Source organism: Pelodiscus sinensis, chromosome 15, assembly GCF_049634645.1.
Source record: "Pelodiscus sinensis isolate JC-2024 chromosome 15, ASM4963464v1, whole genome shotgun sequence".
Taxonomy (NCBI): Eukaryota; Metazoa; Chordata; order Testudines; family Trionychidae; genus Pelodiscus; species Pelodiscus sinensis.
The window spans coordinates 22,585,396-22,610,333 of NC_134725.1; the positions used below are offsets into that span (position 1 = coordinate 22,585,396).

General features: G+C 47.0%; 1 protein-coding gene across 4 annotated transcripts in view; it reads left to right on the plus strand.

Moving 5' to 3' along the window:
- Positions 1-24,677, plus strand: part of GALNT9 (polypeptide N-acetylgalactosaminyltransferase 9) — a 443,926-nt gene extending 419,249 nt beyond the window's left edge. For 3 of the 4 annotated variants that reach the window (XM_075898386.1, XM_075898390.1, XM_075898388.1), the window contains 2 exons: positions 19,010-19,177; positions 24,060-24,677. In XM_075898386.1, the coding sequence (XP_075754501.1) occupies positions 19,010-19,177; positions 24,060-24,206 (315 nt within the window). In that variant the 3' untranslated portion in view covers positions 24,207-24,677. The remainder of the gene's footprint in view (positions 1-19,009; positions 19,178-24,059) is intronic. The other variant, XM_075898387.1, reaches the window with a different exon arrangement.
- The last annotated feature ends 261 nt before the right edge of the window (positions 24,678-24,938 follow it).

Below are 24,938 nucleotides of genomic sequence, written 5' to 3' on the forward strand. Positions count from 1 at the left end.
CACACCGTCCATCTTCCCTGGAGCCCTAGAGCCCGCCGTTCGCAGCTCGGCTCTACCGGTGCCTGCACTGTCATTGTGTTGTTGGCCTGCCGCCGCTTTCCCCACACTGCCGGTGCTCACTGGGTCGCAGGCTTCAGTGCCGGGGTTGGTCCCCCCATCACAGGCAGCAGGGGTCAAAGCGGAGGAATATACACAAAGGCTGAATCCTCTAAATGTAACTTAATTTTGCACTTGTAGGATAGGTCCTGCTATTCAGCTTGGCCTTCAGCATTTCTCTAAATTAATTAACACGGCCCTTATGAGTGTATACATGTTAATTAGGTATGGTCAGGTTCTAGAACTGAGGAGGTTATGTTCAAGAGATTTACAGAATAGTTGAACTAGAAGGGACCTTGAGAGGTCATCAAATACAGTTCCCTGCACTCAGAGCAGGACCAAGCACCATCTAGATCATCCCTTGCAGGTGTTTATCTAACCCGCTCTTAAATATCTCCAATGATGGCGATTCTGCAAACTCCCTGATATTATTCCCTGTGTAACCTCTGTGACTAAGATCCCCAATAGAAAATAGGGATACACAGTACTTCCTTTCTCACATCTTTATTCTAGTTTGCTAATTAGATGGCTTTTTAAAAAGTCATCTTTTAAAAAGTGGAAGTCAAATCCTAGTGAGGAAAATAGAAAGGAACAAACTGTCAGATTAAGTTTAAAAATATAAGAAGAAAAGCCAAAAGGGAGTTTAAGGAATGGCTAGCCAAAAACTCAAGAAGTAATAGCAAAATGTTTTTTAAGTACAGCAGAGGCAGGAAGTCTGCCAAACAACTATTAGGCCCTTGGATGACCAAGATGCTAAATGAGCAATCAAAGACAGTAAAGTCATTGCAGATAAACTAAATGAATCCTTTGCTTCAGTTGCCACAGCTGAGGGTGTTAGGGAAATTCCCAAACCTGAGTGATTCTTTTTAGGTGACAAATCTGACAAATCATCCCAGATCAAGGTGTCTTTAGAGGAGGTTTTGGAACAAATTGATAAACTTAACTGTAACAAGTCACCGGGACCAGATGGCATTCACCTAAGAGTTCTGAAAGAACTGACATATGGAATTGCAGAACTACTAACTGTAGTTTGCAACCTATCCTTTAAATCAGCTCTTGTAGCTAATGACTGGAAGATAGGTTACATGACACCAATATTTATAAAAGGCTCTAGAAGTGTTCCGGACAATTACAGACCAGTAAGTCTAACATCAGGACAGGGCAAATTAGTTGAAATTTTTCTTCTTCTTAAACCCTTGTACTTCGAGTGGAGCATAGGTCATTTGCAAGTCTCTTCCACTTCACTCTATCTTGAGAAAAAACTTCTAGCTGGCCCCAGGAGTACCCCAGTTATTGTCCTTCAGTCTCAATACATCTTCTTCACATTGTCCGGGGTCTTCCTCTTTTGCGTTTTCCTCGTGGGTTCCATGTGAGAGCTTGAAGGACTATGCTGGATGATGGTTTTCTGAGAGTGTGGCCTAGCCATCCCCACTTTCTTCTCTTGATTTAAACATAAAGTGGTTCTTGTCCTGTTCTGTTCCAAAGCTCCTCATTTGTGACAAAGTCTTGCCATTTGATGCGAAGGATGTATAGTAAAGACTAAAATTGTCAGACACATAAATGAACATAATTTGTTGGGGGAAGTCTTGGTTTCTGTAAAGGAAAAACATGCTTTACTAATCTACTAGAATTCTTTGAGGGTGTCAACAAACATATGGACAAGGAGGATCCAGTGTATACAGTATACTTAGATTTCCAGAAAGCTTTTTACAAGGTCTCGCACCAAAAGCTCTTAAGTAAAGTTAGTTGTCATGCGTAAGAGGGAAGGTTCTTTCATGAATTGATAACTGGTTAAAAGACAGGAAACAAAGGATAGAAATAAATGGTAAGTTTTCAGCGTGAAGAAAGGTAATTAGTGGGGTCCCCCTAGGATCTATCCTGGCACCAATCCTATTCAACCTATTTATAAATGATCTAGAGATAAACAGTGAGATAGCAAAATTTGCAGATGATAAAAAACTGCTCAAGATAGTCAAAACCAAAGCAGACTGAAGAGCTTCAAAAAGATCTCACCAAATTAGGTGACTGGGCAACAAAATGGCAAATGAAATGTAATGTTCATAAATATAAAGTAATGTACATTGGATACAATAATCCCAATTACACATACAATATGATAGGGACTAATTTAGCTACAACTGCTCAAGAGAGAGATCTTAGAATTATAGAATCATAGAATACTAGGACTGGAAGGGACCTCAAGAAGTCATGGAATCCAGTCCCCTACCCTCATGGTAGGACCAAGTACTTTCTAGACCATCCCTGATAGACATTTATCTAACTTACTCTTAAATATCTCCACAGATGGAGATTCCACAACTTCCCTGTTAATCCAGTGTTTAACAACCGTGACAGTTAGGATCTTTTCCCTAACATCCAACCTAAACCTCCCTTGCTGCAGTTTAAGCCCATTGCTTCTTGTTCTATCCTCAGAGGCCAATATGAACAAGTTTTCTCTCTCCTCCTTGGTATCATCTGCAAACTTAATAAGCGTACTTTCAATGCCAATATCTAAATCATTTATGAAGATATTAAATAGAGCCGGTCCCTAAAGAGACCCCTGTGGAACCCCACTTGTTAAACCTTTCCAGCAGGATTGAGAACCATTAATAACTTCTCTCTGGGTACGGTTATCCAGGCAGTTATGCACCCACCTTATAGTAGCCCCATCTAAGTTATAAAGATAACTTTGCCTAGTTTATTGATAAGAATATCATGTGAGACCGTATCAAATGCCTTACTAAAGTCTAGGTGTACCACATCCACCGCTTCTCCTTTATCCACAAGACTCGTTATCCTATCAAAGAAAGCTATCTCTCCCTATCAAAGAACCCTTCTCTCATAATAACTGGTAAACCTCATTTTATGAGGAATAAGGGTTATTTTGAAAGAAGGGTTTTCTCTTGAAGTAACCGTGTCTTAACAGCATCTGTTATTTTGAAATAGCGCTAATTCGAATCCTGTTTCACTGCTATGTGTAGACGCGGGCAGTTACTTCAGGCTAGTCAATTTCTAAAAATGATGACCAGCTGGGAACATGCAAATCAAGAATGGGATATTTAAATCCCAGGCTTGATTTGCAATTTATGTTGCCCTCATTAGCCTCCTAGTATAGATGTACCCTTAGGGATGGAAGTTGGTGCTGCTGAGAGGGCAAAGGACTGGATTTGATGACTTCTCAAGGTTCCTTACAGCTCTATGAGATAGGTATATCTCCATAATAGGCAACTGGTTTCAAACAAACAAAAGGAAGTTTTTCTTCACTCAGTACACAGTCAACCACTGGAACTCCTTGCCAGAGGCTGTGATGAAGGCTAGGACTTTAACAGGGCTTCAAAAAAGAGCTAGATGGATTCATGGAAGTTAGGTCCATCAATGGCTATTAGCCAGGATGGGTAGAAATAGGGTCCTTAGCCTCTGTTTGTCTGGAAATGGATGATGGGAGAGGGAACATGTGATGATTACCTGTTGTATTCACTCCCTCTGAGGCATCTTGCATTGGCCAATGTTGGCAGGCAGGATATTGGGCTAGGTGGACCTTCAGTCTGACCCAGTATGGCTGTTCTTATGTTCTTGATTATTATCTCCTCAGGGCAGGAACAGTTTCTTTAGTACAATCAGACCTGATCTCTGTTGGGGCCTCAAAGTACCTGCACAATACAAACAAAGAAGAAGAAACAAATGAGTCCCACACAGCTGATGAGCTAATTTCACCCTTGGTGTAGTTAAACTGACTTCAATGAAGGATCACCAGCAGTGTTCCTGTAAGCTGATTAACAGAGCACCCACAGCCAGCAGTATCTACCTCAGTGCACATAAAATGTATTCCATACATGAATGGCAAAAATTGGAACAGTGGTAACCAGAGCTGAAATTAGCTCTTTAAATGTTCCTCAGCATCCTCTTTGTCATAGATGAGAAAGAACTAACATTTTCTATGGCATCCACTCAGATTCTGTAGTCAGATTTCTCTGGCTAAAGTACAGTTTTCTTACAAAATCCGGTAGCACACTAACAGTCTGGCATCAAAGCTCAAGATCTTATTTATATATTTTAGGAAGGCAACAGGGAAATTGAAGCCTTGGTCTCCCCTTCCCCCCCTTTTCCCCCATTCTACAATATTAACCCACTTAATGTAATACCGTGGTCACCAAAGGGTCGATCGCGAGCTACTGGTCGATCTCGAGGCCTCGACCAGTCACTCGCAAGGCGTCCTGTCCGCCCCGCCCCTATTTCCCTCCCACTCCCCACAAGCCCCACTACTTACCTCAAGAGAAAACGGAGGTAGTGTCGGCTTCAGAAGTCCCGCAGCTTAGTGCCACTTCCGGTGATTCCAGAAGTGTGCTAGCTGCTCTGCCAGCTGGGTGTACTGCGGGAGGGAGCATCTGCTTCCTGCACCGCACAGGAGGGGTGAGTCTGCCCCGCGGGAGGCGTGCAGGGGGTTTCCCGGCGCACGCGGGGGGGTTGGCCCCGGGGCAGGCATGCATGCGGGGCTTCCCAGCACGGGGAAGTTGGCGCCGGGACAAGTGTGCGCAGGGCTCCCCTGCGCAGGGGGGGTTGACCCCCTGGGCAGGCGTGCGGGGCTTCCTGGTGCGGGGGTGGTTGGCCCCCTGGGCAGGTGTGCGCACGGGACTTCTCGGTGCGGGGGGGGGGGGGGTTGGCCTCCTGGGCAGGCGTGCACGCGGGGCTTTCCTGCACGGGTGGGGGGGGGTTGGCCCTGGGGCAGGCACACGCTGGTTTCCCTGGGGGGGGGAGAATCCTGGGAGGAGGGAGATGCAGGGGACTCTCTGCCTCCACTGGCACCCCACTCCCCAGCCCCTGCTCCCCAGCCCCCACTCCCGAGCCACAGAATGCTGTCCCCACTCCTCTGTCCCCAGCTACAGAACTCTGTCCCCATTCCCGTATCCACTCTCCGAACTCTGTCCCCACTGGCACCCTGTCCCCTGCTGCAGAACCCTGTCCTCTGCCCTCTGCCCTCCCAGCACCCTGTTCCCTCTCCCCTGCCCCCAGCCACAGAACTCTGTCCCCACAAAATGTAGAATTATAAATGCTTCATTTTAGATTTAAATAGCATGAATAAAAAACAGACCATTTATTTCATAACTATAAACACGTGATTTTAATTATATGTATCGCATAATTTAAAAATAAACTGTTTATCAGAGTGTGTAAGTAAGGGCTGGGGATAGCAAGTGATGGACAGGAGGAGAATAGAGAGGGCGGAGCTTCAAGGAAGGGGCGGGGTGGTAGATCTTTACCTGTTCTGAGATTTAAAAAGTGATCTTGGGTGTAAAGAGGTTGGAGACCACTGATGTAATATGATAGTATTTTAATGCTCCTCACTGATTCTTGGGATGGTTTTTGATCTGCTAGCCATATACTAGTTTGGAGTAATTGAAGGGCTATTACATTTTGTCAGCAGCCCAATTGTGGGCACTGTTTTTAACTCTTCTCCTGACAGGAATGGATACAATGAACTGTGCTTTTTTATTATGGTGTTAAGCTGAAGTCTTGCATGGTGGACTGAATGGTCAATGTGACTCAAATGAAAATATGAATGCTTGATAACTAAGCCTTATGACATGCCCTTTACAACAATGGCATAAATGGGACTGTTTTCATCTACTCAGATGACTGAGTGCATTCATTTGTTACCTGGCTGTAGCCTTCACTCCATCACTGTGGGTTGTGATTCTGAAAACTGACTGCATTTTTCACTTTATATATGTACATATTTCCCATGTGAGGCTGAAGCAGAAATAATATTACTTTGCAGATTATCTGAATTTGATGGCTTTTCCTTTTAAATATCTGAACATGGTTCTTGTGATGTTCATCACACACAATTCTAGGTTATAGGGATTCCAGAGGAAATGAAATATTTTATCACAGAAAAACTGCTTATTTTGGGGTTTCCAGTGGCAAATTCTTATCATTTAAACCACGGAATGTTCTGATCCACAGGGGAAACTGATACTGAACTATAGATCAAATAGCTGATTATCAACACTAGACTTAGTATTCTAGCTAATTTGCAGAGAGCATTTGGATTCCAAGTTGTGCAGAGGGGGAGTGGCTAACTACAAACTACATTAACACAAGCAAGCCACACTGATGTGGCTGCATCTCTTTCTCACTCTCTGTTGATCCTTCACTGTTAGTTGGAAGTATGAAATATGCAGAATGTTTCCACAACCCAACAGGTTTTACTTTGGTATGGAAGGAAAAAATTTTCACTTCTTTGAGCTAACAAACTATTTACTTTCTGAACTAGTTTGCCTGCTTTAAACGCTTCCCAACTTCCAAAAGGCAAAGGCAAGAAAAGGAGTCTTATAGTTGTAGGCCTCGATTTATCATGTAGAGACAGTGTACTGACTGATGTTTACTTATCCATAAGGAGAATGCTCTGCTTTCTCAGATACAGTCACCAGCCCAACTCCTTGCTCCACCTGATTGTGCTTGAACGAAAGTGGTAAGTGGCAACATTGAACACATGCTGGGTGCGTCTAGACTGGCAAGATTTTGCGCAAAAGCAGCTGCTTTTGCATAAAAACTTGCCAGCTGTCTACACTGGCCGCTTAAATTTACGCAAGAGCACTGACTTTGTAATATACAAAATCAGTGCTTCTTGTGCAAATACTTTCACACTCCCACTCGGGAAAAAGCTCTCTTGCGCAAGAATACTTGCGCAAGAGGGCCACTGTAGACAGGGAAGAACTGTTTTGAGCAAAAAAGCCCCGATGGCTAAAATGGCGATTGGGGTTTTCTTGCCCAAAATCACGTCTAAACTGGTCACGGATGCTTTAGCACAAAAGCAAATCTTTTGCGCAAAGGCACTTGCCAATCTAGATGCACTTTTGTGGAAATACTTTTAGTGGAAAAACTTTTCCGTTAAAAGTATTTTCGCAAAATCATGCCAGTCTAGACGCAGCCACTCTGTCAAAGGAATCCTGGTCTAAAAGTGAACAGACAAAGCACTTTTAGCACTGGAAAGATGTGATTATTCACAGTGTGTACTTGCTGAGGCTAATAAGAACAAGAAGGTATCTTTAGAAAGCTGGGTTTTAATTAAACGTTTTTGATTGGCCCTTAATAAGATCACCACTTGCTCTGGTCAATGATAGCCAGTAAATGCCTAGAGTTTGTGACCTTCTTTCCATTCCTTTTTAAGCAATTTGAGTGTCATAATAGGAATAAGGCCAGAGAGGCAATGAATTTCTGGGCGATAATTGAATTACTCCAATGGCTGAAGATTTTGCTCTGCAGCTCCTGGCATCTACTACATATCTGAGAGGGTTTGTTTGTTGAAAAACTTCTAAATAGTAAGAGCTAGGACCACAAAATTCAGTATAAAACATGCTATCATAATTTAAAGCAACAGGAGAGGGTTTGGTTGTGCCAGGAAAATGGGACGTGCCTGGAATGGGATTGCTACTCAGAAAATCAAACAGAAAAGAGACTGAATCATCAGGCAAGTAAAAGGAGCTGGCTGGGGGTGCACCTCCCTCATCAAGGATGGCTGCAGCCTTGAGCCTCCTAACCACCAGGCTCCCTTTAAGGAGGGCTGAGGGGTCTGAAACGCCCATTCTGAATTCTTACAAGGTCAATGCTGCCTGACGTGAGGCGTGACGTGATGTCAACCCGGGATTTTAAAACTGAAAAGTGCCACACGGCCGCTGCCACGGCGCACATGGTTCACAGTCTGGCCCAGCAGGCGACAGAAGGCAGGGCAGTGGCAGCGGCTTGGATGGGGTGGGAAAGGAAGGGGCTTGAATGGAGGGAGGAGGAAGAGGCTTGTACGGAGGGAAGGGGGAGAGAGGAAGAAGCTTGTGTAGAGGGGGAGGGGCTTGTATGGAGGGTAGGGGGAGAGAGGGAGGGGCTTGTGCGGAGGGGGAGAAGGAAGAAAGGGGAAGGTACCAAGAGACAGGGTGGAGGAGAGACAAATGCCAGGGGGCCAAGTACAATCAGGAAAAGGGCAGGAGGGGAGGTGTCAGTGGGAGGGGGGACAGGGTGATGCTGTGAGAGGGGAGGAGAGGGGAAGGGCATTGGAGGCTGGAGGGGAAGATGCTGAGAGAAGGCTTGAAAGAAGAGGTGGGCATGAGGAAGGCAAGGATGCAGCAAGTCATGTGTGAGGGCACAGAGGGGCAGGAGAGGAATGGGGCAGAGACTAGTGAGGGGGTGGGCATCAGCAAAAAAGAGGGAAAAGGCGGCAGGGGCAGTGAAGGAAGGGGGAGGCACCAGGAGGGTGCAGGGCTAAAGGAAGGTGCAGGTGCCAGGGGATTCTGGGCGTGAAGCAGAAGGGCAGAAACCTGCAGGGAAGGGACCAGCACCAGAGGAGAGAGGCAGGACAGGTGTGTAGAGGGAGGTGTTACAAGAGGGGATGAGGAGGGGTAACTCACATGATCAGAGTTGGGCTACTGGAGGAGTGGGCACAGGGGGGAGAGAAGGGCTGGTGGATGGGGGCAGGTCGCAGGAGGGCTGAGGGCAGTGAGAAGGGCAGGAGACAGGACAGCAGAGGAGGGTGAGGAGTTGGGGGGCAGCAGGCACCAGAGGAGATGATGAAGCAAGGAGAGGAGACATGGCAGCAGAAAGAAAAGGTAATGGTTTATAAAATATTTATTAATAACATGGTATGCTGCCCACAGCCAGTTTGTTTGCACTCCACACTGCAGTTTGGGTTTATATGGGGATCAACACGGCTGCGTCCAGACTTAGGGGGTTTTTCAAAAAAAGTAGCCTTTTTTCTAAAAAACTTCACCTGCGTATAGACTACAGCTGCGTTCTTTCGAAATTAAATCAAAAGAACGTGGCTTTTCTTTCAACAGCGGTAAACTTCATTGCACGAGGAAGAACGCCTTTTTCAATGGAGATCTGTCGAAAATAAGTGAGTGTGGACGCGGGGAGGCCATTTTTTTAAAATACTGGCCTCCAGGAAGAAGCCCTGGTGGACAATCTGGGGCATGCCTTGCATGTCTCTGGTTCCTGTCTGCAGCCATTTCTTAAAGGGACAGGCACCCTCACAGCCACTTGTGGCAGCAAAGCAGCCAGAGCACACGGCTGGTGAAGTGCAGCATGTCCCAGCCCCAAGACCCTCCTGGCCCTTCTAGAGAGCCTTTTGGGGACCCAACCAGGGGCTCCAAATGCCGGGCACCGTCATGGTCTGGGCCAGAGCTCAAGACCCTTCTCGAGCTCTGGGGAGAGGAGGAGGCCTTACAAGCCCTAAAAAGCCGGCAGCGAAATGCGGACATTTATGGCCACATGGCAGAGGCCCTGGCCCAGAAAGGACACTACCCCCGCACCCAGGACCAGGTGCGCTCCAAAGTTAAGGAGCTGTGCCAAGGGTATGTGAAGGCCAGGGAGGATAGCTCCTGTTCTGGGGCAGCCCCCCACTCCTGCCCCTATTATACTGAGCTGGACCAGATCCTGGGTGGTGGTGAAGCATGCACACCACGGCGTCTCGTGCAGTCAGGCTTGGCGGACCCTGTGGTGGACGCACAAGAGCAGGACCCAGAGCAGTCAGGAGACGGGGACATGGTGCCAGAGGAGGACAGTGAGGAGACGGCGACCCTCACCCTGGAGCCAGTCACACAGACCCCAGAGGCCTCCCAGGTGTCATCTGACGCTGGAGATGAAGCAGCAGGTGAGTGCAGTGAGGTTGTGTAACACCCGGGGGAGGGGGGTGCACAGTGGGTGATGCACAAGGGAAACCTGTAATGCTCAAGCTGATGCCCAGGTCACACACGGAGTTACCTTCAGAATGTCTGATTCCCTTGTCTCAAGGAGAGGGCATGCCCTTTTGGACAGCTGTTGCACACATGACTGATTGTGATAGAAATGTAGCCGTGTTACTCTGATCTGAGGAAGTGGGTCTGGGCCATGAAAGCTCATCCCCTAATAAACCATCCTGTTAGTATTTTAAGTGCTACATAGTCCAGTTTTTTATGACTGATTGTGTCTTCCTCTTTTCCTCCACAGCCGGACCAGCCATGCAAGAGGGCCGCAACACCCCAGCCCCACCTCCATCTCAGGGACATGGGAGCTGCAGACACTGGCGTGTGTATGTGGACATCCTGAGGCAGCATGTGGAGGCCGTGCAGGAGCTCAACACAATCCTGCGAGAGAGGGCGGAGGCAGAGGATCAGTGGCATGACCGGCTGATGGAGGAGCTGGTCCAGCAGCGCACGTCCCTGAGTGCCACTCTCAGGGAAGTCTGCGGCTTGCCTGCTCCTGTGCCTGGTCCTGCTCCTCCAGCACCCCATGACCCCGCCCCACCAAACCCCCCTTCCACAGCAGCATCCCTTTCCCCCCTTGGACCTCCCTTTCCCCCAGGCCCCCCAGTTCCCCAGCCCCTCTCTCCCCCTGGCCCTCCTCTCCCCCAGGCCTCCCAGTCCCAAGAGCACCTACCCGCTGTTATCCAGCCAACCGACAGGTGCACCACCCAATCCCGTGGCCATGGTGGACCCCGAACACAAGGCCCAGGCAGGAGACTGAGATCAGGCAAGCACCATGCAACCTGATCCCCTTCCCCCCTCCAGGTTTCAAGTCCCCTTCTCCCCTCCAGATTTCAAGTCCCCTTCCCCCCTCAAGGTTTCAAGTCCCCTTCCCCACTCCAGGTTTCAAGCACCCTGTGACAGGGCACCTGCCCTGCACTGGCCCTTTAATACTCGGACTCCGGCCCGGAGCCGGGGCTAGCAGAGAGGAGGCCAGAGGGAGCTAATTAGGGCTAGAGAGGGCCCAGCTGGCAAAGATCCAGGACTGCACGAATGGCTGGTAGAAGCCAGCTGAACCTATTAGGGCGGGGGAGAGCCCAGCTGGCAAAGATCCAGGACTGCATGAATGGCTGAGAGAAGCCAGCTGAACCCATTAGGGCGAGTAGGAGCACAGCTGGCTTGTGTATATATAGAGAAGCCCAGGTTGCTCAAGGAGAGGAGAGAGGCCAGTGAGGGGCTGGCTGTGGAGGAAGCAGGAGCTCCCAGGAGGGAGACCTGCTGGGGCTAGCCAGCTAGAGCTGGGAGAAGGCCAGCTAAGGCTACCCTGATGAGGGGCCGGAGGAAAGGCCCGGGCGTGGAGACAGGTGGCAGCCTGGCTTAGGTAAGCGGGGCCACGGAGATAAGCCCAAATGCCTATGATGAGCAACCCATACAGACTGTATTCTGCCCTGAGATGGGCTATATGAAGACAGTCAGGGGGCACTGAGGCGCACGGGGGTGCGAACCCCCTGACACACCCCCATCACCCCAGTTAAATGACAAGGAATGTGTTAAACAAACTGTTTATTGTACATAGTTTGGCATGAAAGTATATTTTCTACATCAAAAATGAACAAAAGCTTTTTTATGTTTGCAACAGTTATACTATTTTCCAGTGAGTGATATTTAAAAAAATAAAACAGAACTTGTTATTTTGAGACAAACCCTGGTGTTTATTATTTCTCCAAACAGAGTCAGGAGATGGGTTGTGGAGGGAAGCTTCTATTCGGCCAGTCCCCAGGCAGAAGCCCCTCAGTAGAGTCAGTGGCCTCCAATTGAGAATTGCTCCCGTAGGGCCTCCCTTATGCAAACAGCAGACCTATGAGCCTGGTGGATAGCAGCTGGACAAAGTGCCTCTCCTGACCATCAGCAACTGTACTCCACCCTGGTAGGAAGGCTTCCCCTTTCCTCTCCACCAGGTTATGGAGAACGCAACATGCGGCCACCACCTCAGGGATGTTGCTCTCCTCCATGTGTAGGCATGTGAGCAAGCACCGGAATCTGCCTTTTAAATGTCCGAACGCACATTCCACCTGGTTGCGAGCCCGGTTAAGGTGAGCATTAAACTGCTCCTTGCTCGCATCCAGGTGGCCGGTGTAGGGCTTCATCAGCCACGGCATCAGGGGGTAGGCGGCATCAGGCACTATACACACCGGCATGTGCACATCCCCAACCGCAAAGTTGTGATGCGGGAAAAATGTTCCTGCCTGAAGCCTCCGGTAGAGGTACGAGTTCCTGAAGATGCGGGCATCATGTGCCCGCCCTGACCACCCAACACAAATGTCAGAAAACTGGCCACGATGGTCGACCAGGGCCTGGAGGACCATAGAAAAGTAGCCCTTTCTGTTAATGAATTGGGCTGCTCGATGGGGCAGTGCACGGATTGGAATGTGTGTCCCATCGAGCGCTCCTCCACAATTCGGGAAGCCAAGGGCAGCAAAGCCGGCCATGACGCTGTCCAGATCTGGTAGACAGACGAGTCTGTTCAGCAGCTCCAAATTGATGGACCTCACCACCTGCAGAACGAGACAGACAACAAAATGTTAGAAGGGGTGCCTTATCTCTTAGGAGGAGAACCCACCACCCACCTTCCCTCTCAAACACCCCAGGAATCCCCTCCTCAGAACTCCCCCCCCCCAACAATTCAGGGTGAGTGGAGGAGCTCCCTCCCACTCACACTCCACTTTGCCCATCCTGACAGTCTCCCTTCCCCCGACCCCAAACTATGATTGTCCCCAGACAATGACTTACCTCCATCAGGATGTATCCAACAGTAGACCTGCCCACTCCAAATTGGTGTCCCACGGAGCGGTAGCTGTCGGGGGTTGCCAGCTTCCAGAGGGCAATGGCGACCCTCTTTTCCACGGGGATAGCGGGCTGCAGGTGGGTGTCTTGCCGTTGCAGAACAGGGGCGAGCCAGGTACACAGCTCCTGGAAAGTGGTCTTTCGCATCCGGAAGTTGCGTAGCCACTCTTGGTCATCCCAGAGTTCCATAACGAGCCGGTCCCACCAGTCAGAGCTGGTGTCAAGTCTCCAAACACGCCTGTCCACAAAGAAGTTTGGAGGCAAGGGCAGTGGGGCTGCATGATGGACGATCCCTTCATACCTCTGGTCTGGGTCCAGATGGGGAAGTAGCCTCATGACTGTGTCATGCAGATGCAGCAACACTTGCAGTATGATGGCGTGGGGCCATCGCCTGCCATGGGGCAGCTCTGGCTCCATGCCAAAAAAATGGGTCTAAAAGAAAAAAAACCCCAAACAAAAAACCTGCTGGGGTGTCCCAGGATGCTGAGCACTCCAAACCAGCACTGCAATGCCTTGCTTACCTCCTAGAGGGACAGCGAAGGCAGCTGCAGGAACAGAACAATGGGTGTTCAGGGGCGTCCCTTTAACCACGCGTCTCTGCAAAGGGCAGGCAGCAGCACCCGGAAGGAAATGCTGCCCCCATTCCCTGGCAGAAGCGGTTCTGGGTGGCTTTTAATTTCGAAAGAGCGTCCAGCAGTCAGGATGCTCTTTTTCGAAAAAGCGGATCGATTTTCCGATCCGCGTATTGTAGTCTAGACGTGCTTTTTTGAAAGAGGGTTTTTCGAAAGTTACTTTCAAAAATGCCTCTTTCAAAAGAGGCTTGCAGTCTAGACATAGCCCATGCGGCCAGTGAGTGGAAGCCAAAACAAAAGTAGTCAGTGTAATGATCTTCTGCTGATATGTGTTTTAGTAGTTAAATTCTTAGACTGTCATTGCTCATGAAAAGTGCTGTCACATGGGTAGAAATCAGCTAAATATTGCATTTTGTTAATATCAGCAGAACTGACTTAAATGGGGCCTGTGTGTTGTGTAGTCTTGCCTTAATCTTTGTATTCATGCCTGTCAGTGTGAGAGAAGCTATTTGTATATATTTCCTTACATATGCAACCACACTTAAGTTGAGGTCCTCAGCATGTTCTGTAAGTATCAGTGTGGCCCCTGGGGCTTCCAAAGTTGAGTTGCTCTAGCTCATCCCTGACAGGTGTCTGTCTAACCTGGTCTTAAATATCTGCAATTTAAGCCCATTTCTTCTCATCCTAACCTCAGAGGCCAAGCAGAACAATTTTTCTTCCTCCTCCTTACGATACTCTTTTAGATACTTGAAAGCTGCTCTCATGTCCCTTTTTGGTCTTCTCTTTTCCAAGGTAAACAAGGCCAATTTCTTCAGCCTTGCCTCATATCTCATGTTCTCTAGACCTTTCATCATTTGTGTTGATCTTCTCTGGACTTTCTCCAGTTTCTCCTCATTTCCTGAAATGTGACGCCTAGAACTGGACATGATACTCCAGCTGGGGCCTAATGTAGATGGCTCATTCCCTGCCTAGGGAACATGAGACTGGGTGGGTTAATTTCCAGTCCTCCTCTTTATTCTTTTCCTAAGCCAGGAGGGCCCAGTAGTTCTGATGCGGGTTGGAGAGGGGATGAAAGCCAGATCCAGGATCAATGAGCCCTGGGAAGTGGGCCCATTGAAAGAAGAATGACCTGTGGATGCCTTGGGGGTCAGCATCATGGGTCTTCTTTGGGAAGCCCCCTCTTTGGAGGTGAATGTGGCAGCAATGAGACATCACCCAGAATCAGGCGCCATAAGCACTAACTGCAGATTCATGGAACAGCTCTCACGGATCTTGCACATGCATAAGAGGATAGCTCTGCAGGAGGGGGGGCAGTGGTGTAATAAGGGCACTGGAGGGGTCAGTTGCCCCGGGAGAAAAATAATATAAAATTTAGCTAAAAATAGATGTCACACGTTTTTAAAAGGAATACCGTATCTCCTGCCTTTTGTCTATTTTTGTCTCTTTAGGCCCCCAGTTAAAATTTTCAAAGGCACTTGAGTGACTAAAGTCATTTTTTATATTTGGACTTGGAAATCTAAGCTCAGATTTTCCAAGGTAATTAAGCTCCTAAAGAGACAGTTGCCAACTTGGATCTTCAAAGATATCTATCTGATCTTTACACACCTTTGAAAATCTGGTCATAAGTATCCTAGTCAGTTCTGAACGTGAGATGTAGGAGCCCAGTCCTAATTCCTTCAGCCTTTTTTTTTTAATTTAAACATTTATCTACATTAATTCCCCTCCTTTCTCTTTCACTATCCAATAAATGCCTGGATCAAAATTTTAGGTGCTTTTTGAATATGCTGACTTGAAAGTGGAAAGATTTCATATTGTCGTGTATGATTCCTGGTAACCCATCTCAAATATGAAAAACTAGATTGATACCTGTTCATATCAGGAGCTGTTGAATTCAGTTCACCATTTACAGTATCTCATTAGGATGTTCAGTGGAGCAGATATATCTATATTTTTATTTATACTGTGGGCAAAGCATGGGCTCACAAGAATTCCTCCATTGTTTTACCATGAGTCTCAAAACATTAGGCTGTGTCTAGACTGGCCATTTTTTCCGGAAAAACAGCCACTTTTCCGGGAAAAACTTGCCAGCTGTCTACACTGGCCACTTGAATTTCCGCAAAAGCACTTACTTCCTACTGTAAGAAATTAGTGCTTTTTGCGGAAATACTATACTGCTCCCGTTCGGGCAAAAGTTCCTTTTGCGCAAAAGGGCCTGTGTAGACAGCTGAGATTTGTTTTGCGCAAAAAAGCCCCGATCATGAAAATGGTGACCGGGGCTCTTTTGCACAAAAGCGCATCTAGATTGGCATGGATGCTTTTCCGAAAAAAGTGCTTTTGAGGAAAAACGTCCGTGCCAATCTAGACGCTCTTTTCCGCAAATGCTTTTAACAGAAAACTTTTCCGTTAAAAGCATTTGCGGAAAATCATGCCAAGTCTAGACGTAGCCTTGGTGTTTTTCTAAGGGCCTGGAGTCAATTGATGATGTAGGAATGTCAGCTTTCATTTAAAAAAATTTCTCTATACTTCTGGACCTTATAGCTAAGGAGGAAAGCTTTAAAACATGAACCCTAAATACTCAAGAAACAAAAGGCCAATAAAAATCCAACATGTTTTATTTTTAAAAAATCTTATGATTTGTAGACCAGTCTCATAACTTTGTGTAGGCGTTCCTTGTGATTTTTGGGTTGGCAATACTGCTCTTTGATTGGTGAATTTAGAGAGGTCTCTCCCTTCAGTTTCCCTTTCCACCTTCCTTTTTTGTCACAGGTCATCAGAGAATCATACAGACATTGGAGAGTAGGGTGAGTCCATGACTATGGTTAATGACTGGTCAGGGTGACTAACTATTATCAGCCAGTGGTCTGAATGAGCTATCTACTGCCATCTGTTAATCAACTGTAGGAAAAGGCTTCAGGAGCAGACCTTATTTATATAGACAACTTACTTTGCCACAGAGATCAGTAGACACACTTGCTGTGTCAAGGCGACCAATTTTGGCTCTTTTGGGTTGAAATTCACTTAAGACTTGGATCTGGGAGAATGAAATGTTGTTATCCATATTGTATGATTAAAAGACTTGAACTTAATATGACCTGGTTTAGGGTCTACCATAACTTGAACACTGAGCAGAGGATAGTGAGTCACATCTAAGTGAAAGTCACAGAAGATGGAAACATGTTTTATTTCTGGTGGTGTAGAGTCTATTTGGGAATCCTCAATTATATCTGACACTTTACATCCAGTGTTTAAAGCCAGAGCTGACTAGAATCAATTGAGAGTCCTTGTCTTGTCTCAGTGATCGCTTGAGCAAAAATCATTGACAAAATCTTGTGTAGACTGACCTTGGACTCAACATGCAGGCAGTGTGTTGAAGGGCAGTGCAAAGGACGCAGTGGTGGTGAGGTACCATATTACCTAGTGAAATCATTGGTGTTGAAATCACTAAGGACTGAAATTTGACCAGAGAACTGACACTTTCTTAACAGACTCCATTTTTGCTATTTAAAAAGTAAATCAATGTAAATTTCTCTCTGGTAATTTTTTAAAAATGAAAAAATTGGATAGTTTGCAATTGAAAATATTTTACCTGCACTTAAGGCAACTGATTTAATTTTATGTAACATTTTGCATAATAAATGTTCAATTATATAGATATGATTTTGATCAGATCTACTTGATGTGATTTTTTGTGTGCGGTTGTGGTTTGGGTTTTTTTTTTTTTTTGCTCAATAATAAATCCGGGGTGGAATGGGGTGGCCCCTCCAAAACAGTTCGAATTGGGCCCTGCACTTCCTAAAGCTGGCCCTGCACAAACACATACAGTACCCTGCCAAGAGCCCTGCACAAACACATACAGTACCCTGTCATTCCAAGAGGAGTAACAGCTAATTCAAACTAAGGAGATAGTTCAAATTAACATTTAACTGCTGCGTCTAGCCACGGGCAGTTAATTCGGACTAAGGGAGATTTAAAAATGGTGGTCCCCGGGAAGGTGCAAATGAAGCCCGGGATATTTAAATCCTGGGCTTCATTTGCTACTCCGGTTGCCCTCATTTGCCTACCTAGCTCAAACTAACGAGCTAGTATAAACATACCCTAAGTTATTCCTCCTGGGGCTCTAAATTGAGATAGTACATCTACTTTAGGGAAGCCTGCCTTGGATGAATTTTGAGGCTTCTCTGCAGTGTTGACATGCTATTTTGAAATAAACTACTTGGCTATGTCTAGACTGGCATGATTTTCCAGAAATGCTTTTAACGGAAAAGTTTTCCGTTAAAAGCATTTACCGAACAGAGTGTCTAGATTGGCATGGACGCTTTTCCGCAAAAGCACTTTTTTCAGAAAAGCGTCCATGCCAATTTAGACGTGCTTTTCCGCAAAAACACCCCAATCGCCATTTTCGCGATCGGGGCTTTTTTGCACAAAACAAATCTCAGCTGTCTACACTGGCCCTTTTGCACAAAAGTTTTACACAAAAGGACTTTTGCCCAAATGGGAGCAGCATAGTATTTCCGAACGAACACTGACAATCTTACATGAGATCATCAGTGTGTTTGTGGAATTTCAAGCGGCCAGTGTAGACAGCTGGCATGTTTTTCCGGAAAAGCGGCTGATTTTCCGGAAAAACTAGCCAGTCTAGACACAGCCCTGTGGAATAACTATTCCAGAATAGCTTATTCTGAAATAACTGTGCAATGTAGATGAAGCCTATTTGTCCTGGACTGGGTCCTCTTATGGCAATGGCTCCAGACAAGCAAAATAATCATTTACTCTCTCTATATATATAAATGAGCAAAGGTTAAATTCTGAAGTTCATTATACTTCAGTAGGATTAATACGTATCTCATGTGTTTGTGTGTGGTAAGGCATTAGTGCTTTCATGCAGCCTGCTTAAACTTTTTCTTTGTTCAAAAAGCTCAAAAATAATAGAGGCCATTTACCAATCCCTTTTAATTACAGCCAATGCATTTACCATATCACTAAACTTCAGAATATTTATCCCTCAAGAGAAGTAAAATATCTGAGTCTATCTTCTTAATGTCCAGATTGAAGCATATGGTAGCATATCTGTTAGTTCTCTCATGAACCAACTGTTTCCCCCCTCTCTTATTTTTGTCTACCTGATGTTCAAGTTGTACTGATGGATTTTTTTTCAATAATGTTTATTTACAAAAACTAATTAGAGTGGAGGCTTTGACAGAGGTCATAAGAGCAAACTACATAGCAAATTGCCATTGTGTTCTTGTTAAATCAATTCCCACTGGGTGGATTTGAGAGTGGTTATAATTTACATATTGATTACTGCATTTTCTTGATTGCCCTTTTGGGCCATTTTTTTGCAATGGAGGGGAGAAAGGGCAGGAAGAAGAAGTAAATGTCTTAGGAGTGATGCCATGTAGGTAATTTTACTCCCTAGCTTTATAAAATGTATGTGCTTGAATAGGGTACCTCCACCACAAGTGGTAACACAAAGTAGCTGCAGGATACTGTCTCAATAATTCTATTCCTGCACTGGGGGCAGAAATGGACGGTGGGGTTGGGGTAGCTTTAAGCTGTTCAAATGCTCCCTGTTTTCTAACCATCCTTGATGTTAGTTCAGCCCCATGTCCCTCTAAAGTTGGCATACTTTGGACAGATAAGGCCTAAGTTAAGGTAAGTTACCACGGCAAGTCACCCCAGTTGAGTATGGAGGATGAGCATAATTCTCCAGCCTTTGACACCAAAACTCTCTGGTGTTCTGATACAACTTAAACTGTGGGTTGTCTTTCTCTTCCTCTTTTCTTCCAGCTTGTCCGCTATAGTGCTGAGGGTCTCTTACAGTTAGGCCCTCTGGGCTCCACAGCATTTCTGCCTGACTCTAAGTGTCTCATTGATGATGGGAAAGGCAGAACCCCTACTCTGAAGAAATGTGACGGTGGCCTGAGACCTGCACAAAGACTCTGGGATTTTACACAGGTGTGGAAGGGAGCTTTCTGAGATGGTTGTTGTCCTAGGAATGAGACAGGAGGGCCTGCCTGAGGTAATATGGAACCCATGCAGTTGTTTCCTGCTAATCAAAAGCAAAGAGATCATAAACACAAAGCCAGGTGGAAAGATACTGAGATTGCTTCAACTCTTAAGCTACACATGAGACATAACCCTTCCATTTACCCCTCCATGGAGGACGCCGTGGGTGGTGGGTGAATCTAGAGATGGGAGAGGCAAGCTCCAGCTCCACCCCTTCTGCCTAAGACCCTGCTTCTGCCCTTCAGGACTTTTTGGGAGCCAAATCCCTACCTCTATAGGGGCAGCCTCTGCCTCCCCAAGCCTGGGCAGTCCCAGTTTTCCTTCCCCCCTCTTGGGAGGGTTGGCTGCACAGGGCTGAAGCCCAGGCAGCCCAGGAGACTAAGGGAGCTGCTCTGAATAGGGGGGAAATTTGGGGGGAGTGTGAGTGGGGCAGCCAGCGAATTTGGGAAGGCATTGCTTTCCCCTACCTTTTAAACGCACCGACCATACAGTAAACATTTACATTGCAGCTGGTGGTGGGAATGGCAGCTTTCATAGATGTATCCATGCTAGCTATACTTCAACTAGATAGAAGTACAAGCTCAGGTAGGTCAGGCAGAATTATGCAGCCCATGCTCAAAGCTAATCTACCACATCCTCATTTCTGTTGTTAGTGAGCTAGCTAGAGTGCAGCTGGTATTGGTACATCAACTAAGCCACAAATTGCTCACCTGGCTGCCAGGTAGATGTACCTTTGGAGTCAAAGGCTTGTTTTGAAATTCTCAGCTTAATAGAAAATCAGTGATATACAGGGCTAACTATTTCTAGTGTGCACGGGCAAAGTATAGAGTCCTTATTGTGTAAGGCCATGGTCACCAACCCATTGATTGCCATCGACTGGTCGATCCTGGAGGCTCGACCAGTCAATTGCAAGGCTTTGGGGGCCCCCCTCACTGCCCTCCACCCCAAGATTAACGCCACGCTGATGCTACCTCCAGGGACTACAGAGGTCTTCCTGTGGGGTTGGGGAGAGTTCTGCAGCTACGTGCTAGGTCCTGGAAGTGTGCGGACTACTCTCCCTGCCCCCCCAACAGCTGGCGCAATACCTAAAACGCCGGTCCATCACACACTGGGGACTTTGTTCCCATGCTGCTTTCCTGCACGTGGGAGAGGGGTTGGGGATCTGGGACTGCGCCGATTCCAGCTACTCAGGCAGCGCGTGCTGCCATGGGGAGCGGAGAAGCAAGGTGCGCTCTGCCCGAGCAGTTGGGGCTGGCATGGTCCGGGACTCTGCCTCCACCCTCTCCCTGCACAGGAAGGCTCCAGCGCGCCAGCTCCAGCTGCTTGGGTGACCCACGCTGCCATGGGGAGCAGAGGAGCAAGGCACGTGCTGCCCCATCTGTTGGGGCTGGCGTGGTCCAGGACTCCCCCTCTCCCCCACATGGGAAGGTAGAAGGGGAATAATGTCTCCAGCATGCCAGCTCCAGCTGCTTGGGCAGCGCACGCGGCGCCAGTGGTTGGGGCTGGCGCTGTCCGGGACTCCCCCTCCCCCCAGTGCAGGAAGGCATCAGGCAAGCGACAGACCAGCACAGTCCAGTACTTCTAGAGCCTGGGTGTACAGCTGCAGGATCCCCAGGTACCAATCCCTGTCCCCTCCCCCCACCCAGACCCCCACAAATACCCTGCCCCAGCACCCACCAGCACCTACTGGCACCCTCTCCTGGCACTCACTGTCACACTGTCCTCTGTCCCAGCACCCATTGGCACCCTGCCCCAGCACCCTGTCCCCTACTCCCACTAGCACAGTTGGGGCCACATTAGTGAGGTTTGGAGGGGTTTGTTTTTGTATCTCACTTGTGTGACCCTGACTGACTTTTCTGTGGGTCAGTGATCCCAATTCAAAACAGGTTCCCCGCCCCTCTCATAAATAAAGACACTGAAGAAATCTTTTTATTTTATTTAAAATGAAGCCTGGACAACAAGCCCCCAGTTGGGGCCAAGCCCTCATGTGGCCACAGCATCATATCACTCCTGTACCTCCCACCGTGACCCCAAATCTGAGCCTATCATACATTGGAATCCCCTGTCCTGAGCCTCTCACATCCCCAAACTCCTGCACCCCCACATCCTCAGTCTTCTACCACAACACTCTTGCACCATTCACACTCTGCAAATCTGTGTCCTAAGCTCATCATACACCCAACCTCCCTGCCCTGAGCCCCTCACACACTCCAACCCAAACTCCTGCACCCTCATATCCACAAACCTGTGGATTGCTCAGCACCCCAACCCTCCACCTGAGCCCAACACTCCCCAGCCTGGAGCCCCCTTCTTGAGCCAGCATCCCCTTCTCCACATCCTGCTGCATCCAAATTCTCTCCTGAAGCTTGCACCTCTCACCCTTTCCCACATCTAAATCCCTCATTTACACCCCAGAGCCTGCACCTCCAGTCTCAACCCAGTGAGGGTACAGCAAGACTGCAGGAGTTTTTCCAGCAAAAACTCTCTTTTGACAGCCCCTGTATTCCTTGTTCCATGAGGAATGAAGGGCTTCCAAAAGAAGGGTTTTTTCCAACATTTGGCCCAGTCTAGATGGGCCAAATATCAGAAAATGTTCTTCCAACAGAAGGATAAAAAAAAAGTGGCAGTGTAGCCGTACCCTGAGTGTGTATAAGGACCAGGTTTAGCAAGTGATGGAAGAAAGGGAACATAGAGGGCAGGGCCTTAAGGAAGGGGTGGGGTCTTGGGGAAGGGCCGGAGTAGATCTTGGCTTGTCCTGACATTTAAAAAGCAATCTTGGGTGTAAAAAGGTTGGAGACCACTGGTGTAAGGGAAGTGTCAGCTACGAATGTCAGCCATGGCATACCCTCGGCTACATCATGCCATTGGTGGGGTTCATCATTGCACTGGCACTGTACAAAGGCCAGAGACCAAGCAAGAGGGAGTAAAGAGGCAAAGGGAAAATGGTTTGCCTAAAGACTGGCAGTCTGCTACAGAGTTAGGAATAGAATCCAAGCATCCTGTTACCTTACTACATCCCACTGCCTCTCCCACTTTTATGACTTCTTTGTTTCATGCTGGAACACTAACAAGAAGAAAAATCATTTTGCTTAACATTCTCAACATTATGCTGTCACAGTGAAGGCATCAGTGCTCAGTTCAGGATGAATGGAAACATGAAGGGCAGCTCCAGGGTCTAGCAGGACTCCAACCCACCACCCCTGGCTGTGGAGGGTGGTGCCTTATGGTCAGGCCACTAGAGGACCCAGTCCACCACCCCACCTTCCCTGGATGCCTTACTCTGCCCCCTTCAGCCTAGCACCTGCACCAGGACTGGCAGGCTGGTGGTAGGTGCCCCATGGCTCCCAAGGCTGGTGGGACTTGACTTTACCATCCTGGGCACTTAGAGGCAGAGGCCTTCTCTGTCAGGCCACCAGAAGATCCAGCCGGCCACCCCAGCTTCCCTGGATGCTTTATTCCACCCACCTTCAGCCTGACACCTGCTCCAGCCTTGGGAATCTAGTGGTGGGTGCCTGGCAGTTCCCAGGGCTGGCAGGATTTGAACCCACCAGCCCCGGATCCAGAGAAGGAAAAAGCAACTGTCACCGCAGCTTATCAAACAGCAAAGGATGCATTACATAGCTCTCTCCTTTTCTGACTCCTGAACTGTCTTCAACTGGTTACAGTCAGTCTGATTACAATCACACAAGGTCTGTGTGTGGACACAAATCTATTCCCAGAGACTTGAGTCAGAACCGGATTTGCTTTTTATGACTCTACTTACTGTGCTCTAAACTTCTGCCAATAGAAAATGATCATACCACATTTACAGACAGTTCAATCTCACTTTTCTTAGCAGAGGTTCATCCCGACAAGCCTTCAGCTAATTTAATGCTTTTAGAAATCTCTGTTCTAACTACTCAAGAGAGAGATCTTAGAGTCATTGTGGATAGTTCTCTGAAAACATCCACTCAGTGTGCAGCAGCAGTCAAACAGGCAAATAGAATGTTAGGAATCATTAAAAAGGGAATAGAGAATAGGACAGAAAATATCTTATTGCCTCTATATAAAACTACGGTACACCCACATCTTGAATGCTGCATACAAATGTGTTTGATGCATCTCAAAAAAGACACATTGGCTACTAGCATTGGAAAATGTTCAGAAAAGGGCAACAAAAACAATTAGGGGTTTGGAATAGGTCTCCTATGAAGAGAGGACTTTTCAGCTTAGAAAAGCGGAGACTAAGGGGGGATATGATAGAGGTCTATAAAATCATGAGTGAAGTGGAAAAAGTGAATAAGGAAAAGTTATTTACTTATTCCCATCATATAAGAACGAGGGGTCACCAAATGAAATTAACAGGCAGCTGGTTTAAAACAAACAGAAAGTTTTTCTTCACTCAGTGCACAGTTAACTTGTCGAACTCCTTGTCAGATCATGTGGTGAAGGTTAGGACTTTAACCGGGTTCAAAAAAGAGACAGATTCATGAAGGTTAGGTCCATCAATGGTTATTAGCCAGGATGGATAGTAATTGTGACCCTAGTCTCTGTTTCTCTGTAGGTGGGTGATGGGGGGGGATCACATGAGGATTACCTGTTGTGATCCCTCCCTCTGGGGCATCTGGTATTGGTCACTGTTGGCAGACAGGATACTGGACTGGATGGACCATGGACTTTCTTATGTTCTTAACCATCCTGCAAGCACAACTCTCTCAGCAGTCAACTGCAAATGCTGGCTTTTCCATTAATGCTGGCTTTTAATGGAAAGAATGTTATTAAATAAAAACAAGCATCAATCATTGGGTAGCATGTGACAACTACTCAGTGCTCGTGTTTTTCTTTAATTCAGAATGGTCCAATCATCAGCAGAAACACTGGACGGTGTCTAGAAGTGGAAATGTCAAAGGATGCCAATTTTGGGCTCAGACTCGTGGTACAAAGGTGCTCTGGGCAAAAATGGATGATTAGAAACTGGATAAAACATGGCCGACATTGACTACTGGGGCCGAGAAGCTGTCACCTCCACAATCAGACATTGCTCAGTGTGTGATATGCTTCAAAGCATTTGTGTTCAATCAAACTGCTATGAAAAGAAGTTGACTGCCCAGGACCATGGACTATGAGGCACAAACAGGCAAATAAGCATCCTGCCTGACTCTTTCTTGGATCAGTGGATACCCTGGAAATCTTGAGATGTCCAAACAGAACAGAGAAATGGGCTCATTTCAGCTTTCCCAGAGGAGGAGTTAAAGGACAGCCGTGTCCATAATGAGTTCAAAGGGGAATTCCCTCTACTGCCTCATTAAAAAGAATCCTCTGGTGGATAGTTTTTTAGCTTTAAGTTATTGACTGGTGAACAACTCATATAGTGAATAATCATGTGCCTTTTCTACTGTACTTCCTATTCAAGCAGACTGGGAAATCCCTTCTGAAAGCATGTTTGATTCATTGTATGGAACAACTAAAAACTGTGAATAAATAACTGCAAAATATGATAGATTGTAAATGTCATAGATGGTTGCCTGAGTGTGTCTGTATTTATAGGATGATCCAGTTTTGCACCTTCAGCCTGTTCAAAAGCAGCATCCTGGGGATCCAAACGTAAATTCTGAGTAGTTAAAATGTCAACGTACCCTTAAGTTTTTCTAATATAAAGGAAACAAGATACAGCACTTCTTTATTTAACTCCTTAGGGCGGGGGTCACAAACTTCAATCCATGGATCATCA